Raw genomic sequence first — 13,729 nt, forward strand, 5'->3', positions numbered from 1 at the left:
CTATCTATCTATCTATCTATCTATCTATCTATCTATCTATCTATCTAGTTATTGTGTGTGATTTGTGTAGATGGACACACTTATGTGGCCTGGCATGTATGTAGAGGTCAGAGGACAGAGGTCAGTTCTCTCCTTGCACCATTTGGGTCTTGGGGATCAAACTCAAAAGTTATCAGGATTAGTAGTAAGTATCTTAAGCTGCGCCCCCCAGCTATCTCACCAGCCCTTATGTCCTGAATTTTATGCCCACTTTTTGGGGATCTTAGCAATGGTCTTAGAGGTTTCAAAAAAGTCTATACAAAATATTTTGAATAGTCCAGAGCAAAAACAAAATTGTACACATTGCCACCTCTGACTATCTTTTGCCCAGCAAAATTTTTGTGGTTTTTTTCAGAGTTTAATATTTGGTCTTGTTTTTGGTTTGCTGGTTACACTGACAACAGAAATATCCCGGCACCAGTTAATTGCTTGCTCAAAAAGCCAAAACCTTGGCATCAGTGTAGAATTAAATAATGATCTGGCAGAGACGTCCTTAGTGAGGTTAACACAAGTAAACAGGGTCACCTGCCACTGTGTTCTTCTAGGCATGGGCACCTGAAAGGCAGCACCTTGGAGGAAGCCTGCTCTCAGCTGGCTTCGCTTCTCAAGAGTCCCTGGGGGAGGAGTAGAGGGTAGAGAATTCCGTGGTTCAGGGGCCTCTTTCCCCCACAGAGGACACAAAGGCTCTGGGATGGGATCTAGCATGGTTCTATTCATGAAAGCTCTCCAGAGAGCGCTTGAGCAGCAGCACTGCTGGCAGCCTCTCATGGCTGACCTTCAGGACACAGGTTAGAGCAGAAGACAGCCCAGACCCTCCATTACCCACAAAGACCTGAAAAGGCATCCATTTCCATAAAGCTACATACCAGGCTTTCCTCAGAATTCTAACAGTAATTCTACAGTAGGCTAGAAATACTGGGAAATTAAGGGGTCATGAGGATAGGCAGAGCTCCTTACTCTGAAATCTAATTTGTCTTTTCTACAAATTGAGGGTCAAAATAGCTCAATTCAAGTAACAAAACCAAACTTGCCAACAGAAATAATCACATGCTTTTTTTTGTTTGTTTGTTTTTAAGGATATCTCAAATAGGATGTTAAAAACAAATGAATGAGGTCCACTTAGGGCCAGAATGTTTGAAACTTTGAGTTTTACTGTTTTAATGGATACCTCTCTCACTCCTAAATCTAAACAGTGTACCTCAAAAAAAAAAAAAAAAAAAACTCATTACCTCATTTACAAAAGGGAAATCTTCATTGTAAGAGAAATAAGTAAACCTACCCATGTGTTTTTATGTTTTTAAATTGTAAGCTTTGCCTAACCTTTAAACCTGTTCAGTTGCAACCTTTGAGCAATGTATACTCACTCAGCCACAAACTCTTCTACATAGCCAACTGTGACTTTTTTGAGAAGCCCACCCTGTGTACTGAGTATATACCATCCTTTCCCTATGTCTCTCTATCCAGCTTCTGGGAAAATAGGTGGCTTCCAGGCCACCACCTTCTTCCCTAGGTTCCTCAGGCTGAGAACAGGAGATTCACTTTATATTACATTATTATTATTATTATTATTGTTTTGCCATACCTGATGGGGGCCAAGAGAGGGACACTTAAATATAGTCCTATTTAAAATGATGAAAGGACAGAAAGTATTCATCCCTTTTAAAGTAAGGTGTCCCTAGTGGTTAATATGCCAGGCTCAAGACATGACCCTTGGGAAGAGACAGGCCCTGGGAAAGACGGATCTAGAGCACATAATAGCCTCTTTGTCCAGGCAGGTCAAAAACACCCTTGCTTTCTCAAAAATGTCACTGATTGTATGTTCTTTTAGGACAAGGGGCTTTTGGATTTTTTAAAAAAAAACTTTTTATTGGTTCTTTGTGAATTTCAGATCATGCACCCCAATCATATTCACCCCCCCACCTCGTATCCTTCCTCCAACTTTGCGACCCCTGCCCCCAGCAGAGAGAAGCTGTAGTGTGTCACAGTCTGTCCCACACTGTTATAGCCTTTTTCCATACTGTTTTGCTTGCAAATGTTCATTGCAGTGACTCCTTGATCTGGTATGGGGCCTCTGGCTTCTGCTACTCCATCAATACTGGAACCTCACTGGGAACCCTCTCGGATGTCCTCTTGCTGCCCTGTGTCGTGGAGATCTGTAGGGCTGGCACCTTCATGCACTCCAGCAGTTCATTGATGGGGCAGTTGTTGGGGGTGGGCCCATTCAAAGCCCTGGATCTGGACCTGAGCTGGCTCTCCTGCTCTCCAGCCCTCGGGGCCAGCTTACCATCAACCCCCACCACAAGGGCCAGCTCTACCTGCCAATTAGGTGATGTACTGGGTATACTTTCCCAAGTGAGGGACATAGCCAGTTCTCCCACTCTCATGACCCCAAGGCCAGCTCTCCTGCCTGCCACAGAGGGAGGGCTGGGCCATCACCCAGCAGTCAAGGGGCAGAGCTGGCTCTCCCACACTCCCCACATCCAGGACCAGTCTACTGTGTTACCCAGGTGAGGTACAGGGCCTGCTCTTCAGAGCGCTGCAGCTGGTGATGGGCAGGGACAGCTCTCCTGTTCTCTAGGGCCAGGTCTTCCATCTGCTGCAGGTGGTGGTGGGCAAGAGGGGAGGAGGGTATCTCTCCTTTGTCCATGCCACCACACATGGGAGAGGTGAGTGGTAGGGCCAGATCTCCCATCCTTGTATCCTTGGTGATAGCTCACCTGCAACTTGCACAATGTTCAGGGCCCACTCTCCTGAGTACAGCAGCTAGCTAGGAGAGGAGTCAGCTCTCCCGCTTTTATGCCTCCAGGGCTAGCTCTCCTTCAAGGTCCAGGTGAGGGGTGGGGCCAGTTCCGCACAGCCTTTAGACATCAGCAAGTCCCTGGGTAGTAGCCGAGACCAGGGCTTTTGGTAGTCCAGTTCTGCCTCTCTTCATCGTGCCCATTCTTCTGTTTCTCTTTCTCTTCCATTTCTCCCCTACTTACTTGCTCCTCTTAGTGGTACCCAGGGTCTTTGAGTGTCTGGAGTCATCTCGGGAGCGGTCTCAGGAGCACTATGCCCTGCTCATGCATTATAGTGCCAGGAAGGGATCATCTCAGGCATAGTCTGCCCATATGCCTGCATGTCACCAGACTGGTGGTCATCTCAGGCTTGCTCCCTGTCCAGGCTCCATGCTGGTCTGGTGGTCATCTCAGGCTTGTTCCTAGCCTGGCCTGCCTGAGTGACCCCATGCAAGGGTCCTCTGTCTTGGGCTTACTTCTGCCTAGGACCCTCAGTCCCAGGCAAGGTTCTTCTAGTCTCTGGCTTGCTCCCAGGTCCTGGGAGCCATTGGGGCCTGTGTGGTGCCTGACTGGTGGTCATTTCTCTATCCCGGCCCCCTGGTGGCTGTTGCAGGCTCCTTTCTTCAGGGAATGTCAGGCTACTAATCACTGAGATGTTCACAGGTCAGAACACTGAGCATAGACACAGCTTCTCTCCTCTCTGCCACCTACTGATGTGTTAGGACAAGGATCTTAATGATAGACAGTCAAAGAGCTTCTCTTGTCCCCTTGTCCCAAGTAAACAGTGAAGTAGCCAGGAAAATCAACTAGAACAGTTTGGTCTAGACTGACTGTCCTGCACAGCTAGAATAAACAGGGTTGAAGTTGAATGTTGCTCTCATAAGCTCCCACTGACCTATGTGGCAGCAGACTGACCAACCCACAGCTCAGATGAGGCCTGCTGTAGGCCTAGAATTATGATTAATTTGAAAATGAAGTGTCATTCCAGGATTCTGTGCCCTTGACCATAGTCAAAGGCTGCTTAGCTGGCCTTGAGGACCCAAGACCATGGAGACCCTGGAGAGAGGGAAACCATTCTGCCTAGAATTTTAGGTTAGTGGTCACGTAAAGCCTAAAGAAAGGGGTACCATGACACCCAAAAGGTGTCTCAGATGGAAGTAGAGGTGACTGTGCCTGTTGAGGAATGACAGGTGGGAGCAGCAAACAAGCCTTGCCACCCCATGAGATGCTCACATGGATGACTGGGCCATAAAGAGAATGGACATCAAGTCCAAGAAGGCTCAGACCTGCCCCAGTTGCCATGGAAATGTCACTGCCATTCATAGCCTTCCTCAGCTAGGGTCCCTGAAAGCAAAGTAAGACTGCAGAGTCCTTGGCAGGAGGGGCAGACAGTGGACAGAGTGTCAGGGCCACAAAGGGCAAGAATACAAAAGAGGCTTCAGAATCCCAAATCTAACTTGTTGAGTCAAGTTTTGCTACAAGGATGCACTGATTATTAAGTACAGTTGTAAGTCTTTTTACAAGCCTTTGTGCCTAATTTTTAGCAAACTTCAATGAAGCTGGATTCTGTTCACTAAGAGCAATACAGGTTAACTAAATAATAAAATCTCACACAGCCCTTGACTTGGCATGGTTTGCCCTAAATTCAGGCCAAGAACTGGCAAGAAACAGTTTCTGGCATCCTGAATTTCTAAGTCTAAAAATAAAGTGACAGCAAAGCCTCCATTTTGCAGTAAATAGAGAAGAAGCCCCAGCAACAGCCACCTCTGGGGCAAGCTGTTTCCCTGTGATGAGCCAGAGAGAGTTGGCTTTCAAGGAAGGGCCAGGCACTCTCCAGAGAATATGGATTGTCAGTCTTCCTCTTTACCTCAAGGAGGGGTATACTTTCCCACTGTCCAGGCTCTATCTTCCTGGATGGCTCCAACAGTGGGCACATGGCTCCCCTCCAGCCTAGTGGAGGAGAGCCCACAGGGGTAGATCTAGCCTCATGAGTATGCAGAAGCTTACGAGAACTCCTCTTAAGAGCAGAGGGCAGTGTGTATATCTAAGTGTAGGGAGAAAGCCAACACTTTTCCATATCAGATTCTAGAGCTAAGCAAGGGCTCCTACAACTCAGGAATCCTTCTTAAGAGGAATGGAGAAGCCTTGAGAGCCATCCTTTGAATCATATCAAAACACAAGGCAGATAGGAGGGTCTGACTGAGGGTTGAGGGTGAGAGAGAACAGACAACATAGAGACATGCAATAGCGCTGTAAGGAGTGACTAGGCACAGTGAGAGAAGCAAGCTGAGATAAGGGAGGCCAAGGAGACAGGGACTAGTGGTCGCTTCAGAACAGGTCATAGGTCAGCTGTGTTAACACAGCGCAAGTCTGCCCAGTCTTTCCTCTGGAGCCTTCAAGAAGATATGAGAAGACACATCCAAATAAAGGTGTGGGACAGAAGTTTCCATGCAGCAAGAAGTGCTGGGATAGTCCTATTACTGCCACAAACTAATCTCTTGGATGTGGCTCTGCTTACTTTCCCATGGGAGTTTCTTTTCTTGCCATTTTCAATTCTATGGGACTGATCACTACTACTTCAGCAGAGAGCTTTGCCATTCTATAACCCTGAACCTTGCTTTCTGTCTCTACTGCCTCCTGATACTATGTCTCCCATAGGCTGGACATTACACATAGCACTAGATTCCATCACAGCCTGTGATGGTCCAACAGCACCCTGTTACTGGTATAACAACCCAGCTTCTAGCTCATAGGTCAGGAAATGGGAGTATATAAAGTTAGGCAGTCAGCACAAAACAGTCAGCCTAGTGAGTATAGGGATCAGTCCAGTTCTGGATTTTACTAATGTCAAAGCCTGCAGTGTGCTGGAAACTCTGGGATGGCCAAGGCCTTGTTTATATTCTTGGAGCTTAATATTGTGCAAGGCCCATATTAGAAATGAGATTACAAACTTTTGATGTCTGAATGAAGTTTTCTTGCTAGAGTGTGAATGTGCTTTGACCCTGTAAGGTCATGAGTTCAAAGAGTGGTCCTCAACGTAGTGATGTTGAGAGGTCATAAGGTCTAGTGCAAGCTCATTATCAGCACTGTCTTTGGAAGGAATTAAGGTTAGAAACCTTAATTAGTTAGTTCTCGTCAATAAAAGTGTCTTAATAGCTTGACTCTAACTTTGAACCATTATATATATTCCTGTCTAGCCATGTGATCTCTTATTCCTATGTATCCTCCCACCATTGTGGGGCCATCTATCATAAGGCTGACAATAGCATTGTGACCTTGAATGTTCAGAACTGTGAGCTAAATAAACCTCTTTTCTTTTCAAAATTATCCTGCCTTGGGTATTTCCTTATAATTAAAAAAAAGGGTGGGGGAATAGATAATGTTTCCTGACATAAACTTACCACAGGAGAAGCAACTGGCCCTAGCACAAAGATCTTCCCTTCCTCCAGCCTCTTTTACATGAATATAATAGCAGTCTTCTAAGAAAACTGCTATCAACCTATTACATCCTCCCCCAATAGCACCTCCCAACCAACCCCTGCTTGTTCAAAATTTCCAGGACTTATTCCAGGAACTATTCACAAATCCTCTGATCTGGCCCAGCAGGTCATTCTCATCTCCTAAACAAGTCTTTCATTTTGCTACTCTATGTCTAATAGCACAAACCTTCCTGTTCTAGCCGTCTGGATCCTCTCCATCCAGAAGGACTTGACTTCTCCACTCTGCTTTTCACCCAGCTCCCAAAAATCCTTACCAACTCTCAATGTCTGGACCAAGAATGTTTCTCAGATGCCTTCTTGATAGCTTCTCACTGTCATTCCAGTCTGCATGTATTCTAATTTTTCAACCACATTAAGGTCTCTCTTTTTGTTTTTAAAAAGACTATTTAGTTTTATGCAGATGAGCATTCGCCTGAATGCACGTGTCTATACCATGTGTGTGTCTGGAGGCTGTAAGAGGGAGACAGACCTCCTGGAACTAGATTTACTCAAGTTATGAGCTGCCATGTGGATGCTGGGAACTGATCTGAAGTCCTCTGTGAGAGCAGCAAGTGCTCTTAACCACCGAGCCATCTCTCCAGCCCCCATACTAAGGTCTCTTTTTGGTAACAACCACTGTCAAACGTTTTTATCTCCTCTATGGTGACTCTCTGTGCACATTCCCTGTGGATGCCACTGGGCCTTCTGTATGCTTTGACTATCTCCATGTAAACAGTCTTACCTGTAGTATCTGGATTGCAAGTAGGTAGAACAGACAGCTTTGGACACGTGACTAGCTGAACCAAAGTCAATGACCTTTACTCGGTATGGTTGTCTGGATGGATCCACCAGCATGATGTTTTCTGGTTTGAGGTCAGCATGGATAAGACCCAGGCTTTTGAGTTTCATCAGGGCTGTGGCTACCTGCTGAAGGACCGGGCGAATATATTTGAGGGGCAAGGGGCTAAACTTGTTCTGTTTTAAAAAGTCATAGAGGTTCTGCTCCAACATCTCAAAGACTAAACATGTGTGATTCTTGTGTTGGAAGCACTCATAGGCCCGCACAAAATTGTAGTCATCAGCGCTCTCTGTGCTTAGCCGGGCCAGGATGCTCACTTCAATCTGACCTTGCCGAGCATAGGATGGGTGGTTCTTTAGGATCTTAATGGCCACAATTTCATTGGTGCCCCGTTTCCAGCATTTGACCACTTGCCCAAATGTCCCTCGTCCCAAGAACTCTAAAACCTCGTAGGTGTTGGTCATGGAGCACAGCACTTCATGCTGTACCAGCTGATAGTCACCTTCACTGTTGGAGCCACTGTTTTTGGAGGTGGCAGTGGATGTGGTGGCAGTGGCGACAGTGGCCCCGCTGGCATTATTCTGAATCATGGGTGGATGCTCTTCAATGATCTGCACACTGCTAGTGTTTTCAATCTCCTCACTCTTGCGCTTGAGTCCACATTTTTGGTAGGTGTCAAGGAGGCTCACAGTGCTTCGACGCATTAGGTTATGTGGTCCGCCGAGGACTTGCCCGGTGACAGAAGTGCTACTTGCTGATGTTACAACTATGTGTCCAGTACTTCCTGGGAAGATGATGGTCTGCTCGTAAGGTAGGCTTGGGTTTGGGATTGGCAAGGAGGTGCTGACGGTTGTGGAGGCTGGCTGAGAAGGTGGTATGTTCTTGCTCTGGCTGTACACTTTGCTGTGGGAGCCGTACCCAGTCATGTCCCAGTTGGAACTTGGCTCTACTTTCAGCTTCTTCACACTACAGAAGGCACTTGATTGAAGGGTGTGAGGGGAGAAAACTTGCACATGTGAGGCCATACCTATAAAGAAAGAAAAGGAGAAAATAAATACTTGAGTTACTCCTCCATAAATCAATAATCAATTCATTTAGGCTCTGATCAGATTGCTTTTCCACTTCAAAAGAAGCTTGAGGACTGGGGAGATGGATCAATGGGTAAAGCATTACAGCATAAGTGTGAACACTTGAGTTCAGATTCCCAGAACCCATGTAAGCTGGGCTTGGTTACATGCAACTACATTCCCAAAGCTCCCACAGCAAGATAGGTGACAGAGACAGGACAATTTCTAGAAGCTTATGGGCGAGCTAGTCTGGCACATGCAGCAATAAACAAGAGACCACCTCTCAAACAAGGCAGGAGGTAAGGACTAACAGAACACCTAGGACTGCCCTTTAGCTTCCCCACATTTCTTGGTCTGCATGTGTGCACACACATGCACACACACACACACACACACACACACACACACACACACACACACATACGTATAATGATTTAAAAATGCGGCAGCCTGAAAAAAAAAATCAATTCCACCCAGAAGCACATTCTAGTGTCCTTGTTTGTGAGACCAATGGTTCCCCTATTTTGCCATTATACCTACCAACCCTAGGAGGAAAGGAGACTCGTAAAACAAAGTCAGGAATAGTCAAGAATCAGATACAGAATTATGACTTTGTTACAATTTATTTCTTTTAATTATACTTGTTACAGAACAATTCTCCATCTTGCTAAATCTAAAGCTTGTATCAAGTAGCCCAAGCAGTGTTACATACTTAGCCCCTCCATGTAGTCAGCATAGCCCTGTCAAAAGATTGTAATAACCAGGTTCACTACTCTTAAGAAACATGTTCTTGCAGAGGCCTCTCACAGGGGCCTTTCATGATCTTCTATGTTCTGAATGAAACATACTCCTACCATCTGGTATCCTAGTCATCCTGAAGTCTACAGGGCTGAGTAGATGGATGATTTTTTGTTTAGCTGGCTTAACACATGTAGCCTTTCAATAGGGCTGAGTTGCACCATGCATGGGATCCTTGCTCACTTATTTTGTCGATCTGTGCAGTAATAAATTTCTTGCAAAAGTCCTAAGATTTCAGGTGCTGGGGAGATGACTCTGTCTAGATAAAATTGCTCACCATGTAAGCATAAAAACTGAACATGATTTCCAGCGTCCACATACAAAGGTGGTCGCGGCTTTGTGCACCCAGCCCTAGTAGGCAGAGATGGGCAGATTCTTGGGGTTTATTGGCCACCCAGTCTAGCCTAATTGCTGAGCTTCAGATTCCAGCTCAAAAAATAAGATGGAAAGTTATTAAAGGAGGCACAGATGTCAACCTAAAGTCTGTAAACACAAACACACACACACACACAGAGTGCAAGAACAGGAAAAAGAACTATGATTTCATACTGACATATCTGCAACGTAATCTTGAAATTATTAAAGACTTTTCTGAAGTAGCTGTATATTTTTTAATGTGATATATACATGGAGAGGGAGAGAGAGGAAAAACTACAATGACAAGAAAGGCAAAGTTCTTAAAAGTACAAGAAGAAACAAACACCAATTACCTTCTAAGATGCCTCTGATAACCATTGTGTGTGTGTGAGAGAGAGAGAGACAGAGAGAGAGAGAGAGAGAGAGAGAGAGGCTCCCCAGCCCATCACCATTTCTTACAAAAGCACTTAGGAAGTAGAGAGATGGTAAAGCTTCACTAATACTTAACCGTCTAGCTTCAGCTCCTCTCTCACTCAAACATTATCTAGAGTGGTTGCTTAATGTCTCCTTAACTCTGTCACTTGTCTCCCAATTCTACCTCTCTTCAGTGCATCTCTACCTTCTATTTTGCCCAGAATCCAAGGCCACTCTCACGTTCTGCTAGTTCCCTAATCCATATTCTCCCATATTTCTCTAGACTCCTGTTTCTGCCACTCTTTCTTTCTTTTTCTTTTCTTTTTTTTTTTCTTGAAGCTATTGATTCTCTCTGCTTATTGGGCCAAAGTCTTTTGCTGGTACTGAATAAGGTTGACCAAATGAATCACTGATCTAACCTTTCCCTTCTCCCTTCAAGTGTGTGTGCATGCACAAACTCCCAACTTGCAAGACAGGAAGAGTAACAATCATGGCCCCCTCTTCATTCTTTCCTTCTTACCTGTAAATCAATGCTTCAATGCTCACTCTTAATCCTTCTCCTCCATCATAGACAGATACCATAGATCTGTGTTCTTAAGGTAAATAACCTCCTAACTGCCTAATCCAATGGCTCTTTCAGCCCCTATTCTCCTTAACCTCTCTGTAACATCTGATACTGGTGACCACCACTTCCTTCTTGATACTCTTATCTGAATCAATGTGAATCTGCAACTGCCTTCCTCCTCCCCATGGCTAATTACACGGGGTTAAGGCAGCTCCTCTTCTTCCTCCTTTAAAATGCTGGTGCTTCTAGTATTCTGTTTCCTCTGGAAGGCATCATTCATTCAGACAGTTTAAGCAGTCATGTCTATGCAGGCAACTCCCACATGTTTATCATGGGCCAAGTTCCCACTTAAATGTTCCAGTAATATATTTCTGTCTCCTGCTACACCAATGATCTTCCAAAGCTGAACTCCTTTTCTTTCCCCAAAAACATAGCTATCTAATTCTCCATTCTAATACTTCTGTTTCTGTCAATAAAGTGCTTCTCTAGTTACTTGATTCCCAAACTGTGGATTTATCTTGATGAGCCTTCATTATTGCAACAGGCAAAAGATACTCAATCTTAATTGATTTCTCCTTCCTTTAAAATGTCCTTTTTAAATTTAAAATATTTAAATAACCACATTTTTTTTTTCAAGACAGCGTTTCTCTGTGTAGCCTTGACTGTCCTCAACTCACTTTGTAGACCAGGCTGGCTTCAAACTCACAGTGATCCACCTGCCTCTGCCTCCCTGAGTGCTGGGTTTAAGGGTGTGCACCACCACGCTCAGCTGTATCCAAGTCTTTTAATTCCTGTTCTTTCTGCCACTCCCATAGTTGAAATCCTTATTATTTTTCAAAAGTAACCCTAAAGTAAATACAGGAACCTGGTCCACTGAAATTACCTAAATGTACCTGTATCTGGCCATCAGACTTGCCTTACTACATAAAGCTCTGAGTGTTGCTCCTCTGTCCAAAAGCTTCTGGTGTCTCCCTAGTGTCCATAAGATAAAGCTGAGGAGTCAACATACATCTTGCTTCCAACCACCTGCGTGCTTCATCTTCAACCACTGATTTTCCAGAATTCTCAACTCTAAACTGGTCCCACTCATCTTCCTAAAATAGAATGCCTCCTGTACTTGCTTCATTCATTCTCCAGTACATTTTGCCTTCTGCCATGACGTCATTGCTTCTCTCAACTAATCTAAAGACCATCCAGTTTAGAACCCCAAGCCTGAGTTTTTTGAGACAAGGTCTCATGTATGTCAGGCTGGCCTCAAACTATGTAGCCAACGATGACCTTGAACTTATGATTCTCCTGCCTCCCTCTCTCCAGTGCTAGGATCACAGGTGTGAGCCTGCACACTTGGCAAGTTGTTTCTCTCTTACATTATTTACATGTTTAAGTCATGTTTCCACAACTAGACTAGGTTCTGGCAGCAAGGACCACAATAATACCTCACACTTCTTTATTTTTTGTCTTATATTTCTTTGCATCTTCCCATGGTAGGCCAAGCTTACAGTGCATGAGGACAACTGTTACTTGAAGAAAGCCTGTAACTGCTTTGTAACTAGTGACACACATCTAAAGAAGCAGGCTTGACTAGAAATTAGGGACAAATACTTTTTAAAAAGCAAGGGAGAGGACCAGGTATGGTGCTACATGACTACGCTGCCAGTGCTTGGAAGGCTAAAACAGGAGAATTGAGATTTGAGACTATTCTGGGCTACACAGCAAGATCCTGACTCAAGACAAAAAACACTCTAAATGAAAAAAAAAAAATTACCAAAGCAAAGGCTATCAGATGCTGTCCTGGGCTGGACAGCCACGCTCTACCTGTGCTCTAGCCACATGTGCTTGGACTTTCTGAAGGCAGGTCTGCTCTAACCCTAACACTACTCTGAATCCACCTTTACTGTGAGCCAACAGAGACTTTCCTTCTAATTTGAAAGCTGGCTCCAACCTTGACATGGGTCCTATGACTAATATGCCTGTATATGTCTGACATGACTATCGCCTGGCATGATTCTTTTGGTTTATTATACAACCATATTTTTCTCCTGCTTTTATGTCAATATCTTCCTAATACTACAACACAAAAAAGTAGTTATTCTATATTTGTTAGTATCTCTTAAATGTTCATATAGTTATAAATGCTATAAACCAGACAAGTCCAACTTGTGGCCCACAGGCCTCATCTGTTCTAGTACACCTACAAATATAGTCCAACACATTTGTGGATGGTATTTTGTTACAACGTCAGAAAGTTTGACACCCTTGAAGCAAAGCAGAGAAGAGCAGTCCTGGGCTTTTAGCTACCTATCCCTGGAAGAGATTAATCAAAACTAACATCTACTTCAGCTTCTGTCCCTTGACTGTCTCTGGCTCCTCATTCCTCAAGTTACTGACAGTGGAAGGGAGAGTAGGAGGTCAAAGGAGAAACAAGCTGATTACACACAAAGCTTCAGAGGCATTGGTCCCTGTCCTAACTGTTTCAGAAGTTCTTGGTGGAAAGGCCACATTGCAAAGTGGAATTTTACAAAGGGGAAGAGGGTAGCTTATGACTTATTTGTTATTGGGATGATAGCCAAGGGTCATAAAACTGTGGAAATAATCACTGGCTGCCTTGGGTGACAGATGCCCAGGATCAGCAAGGAGCGCTGCATAGCTAGAATCTCCCTATACCTTTCACTGTAGCCAGCTGCCTCAGATTCTGGCTGGGGCTGCTGTGGTCATTGCTGAGGTCAACAGCCACTATTCCAAGAACTAAACCTAAACTTTCCAACAACCTTTTTATCTTTGTGCTATGAAACAGGACATTTTCCTCTGAGAAGGAAAATGTTCAAACAAAATATAGCAAAGAAAGCCATTAATGATGATTTTTTAAAGCCCTAAAATATTTATAAAGAATAAAACACTGGTAGTTTTGGATCTTCCTTTTAAAATAATCTCACAGCCACAATCAAATTTACTGTAAACATTTCCCCTTGGAAGTATTTTCTGGAACAAATGTCCAGATTAGTTTAGCTCTGAGTCAAGCCCACAACCTTTGCCACTCCATTTGTTCAGATCCCTAAGGCAAGGGACAGGGAAAGGGTGGGGAGACCTGTATGTTTTCTACTCTAAAGGAAAAGCCAAATGTTTCCTCTCATTTCTTTGTGGTCTGACCCCTGTACTCTTCAAGGAGTACTGACCTCCTAGACACAAAAAAATAATAGTAATAATTTTCCCCCAGAAATGGCAGGGGTTGACTGGACATTTTCAGTTTGATACTATACAAAATTTCAATCTCTGTGCCTATTCTTGGGCTCTTAGAAGAAAAAGTGGCTTTGTCCCTCTTTTACTGGGAAGATAAGTTTTAACTTCCTGGAGGGCAGTATGAAGAACCCAGGGAATAACACAATAAATCTGCAATAATTACACGTGCTCCATAAAGATGCAACCCATCCAGATCT

At 44.3% G+C, this 13,729-nt stretch overlaps 1 protein-coding gene and 1 pseudogene across 4 annotated transcripts in view; both read right to left on the reverse strand.

Annotated features, from left to right (window-relative positions):
• The window catches only part of Hipk2 (homeodomain interacting protein kinase 2), a 195,209-nt gene that overhangs the window by 128,941 nt on the left and 52,539 nt on the right, over nucleotides 1–13,729 (reverse strand). For all 4 annotated transcript variants that reach the window (XM_055602071.1, XM_055602069.1, XM_055602068.1 and 1 more), the window contains exon 2: nucleotides 7,038–8,121. In XM_055602071.1, the coding sequence (XP_055458046.1) occupies nucleotides 7,038–8,121 (1,084 nt within the window). The remainder of the gene's footprint in view (nucleotides 1–7,037; nucleotides 8,122–13,729) is intronic.
• Nucleotides 3,446–3,544, reverse strand: LOC129672643 (small nucleolar RNA SNORA17; annotated as a pseudogene).

Source organism: Psammomys obesus, unplaced genomic scaffold (genome assembly GCF_907164565.1).
Source record: "Psammomys obesus unplaced genomic scaffold, mPsaObe1.curated_primary_1811, whole genome shotgun sequence".
Classification (NCBI taxonomy): domain Eukaryota; kingdom Metazoa; phylum Chordata; class Mammalia; order Rodentia; family Muridae; genus Psammomys; species Psammomys obesus.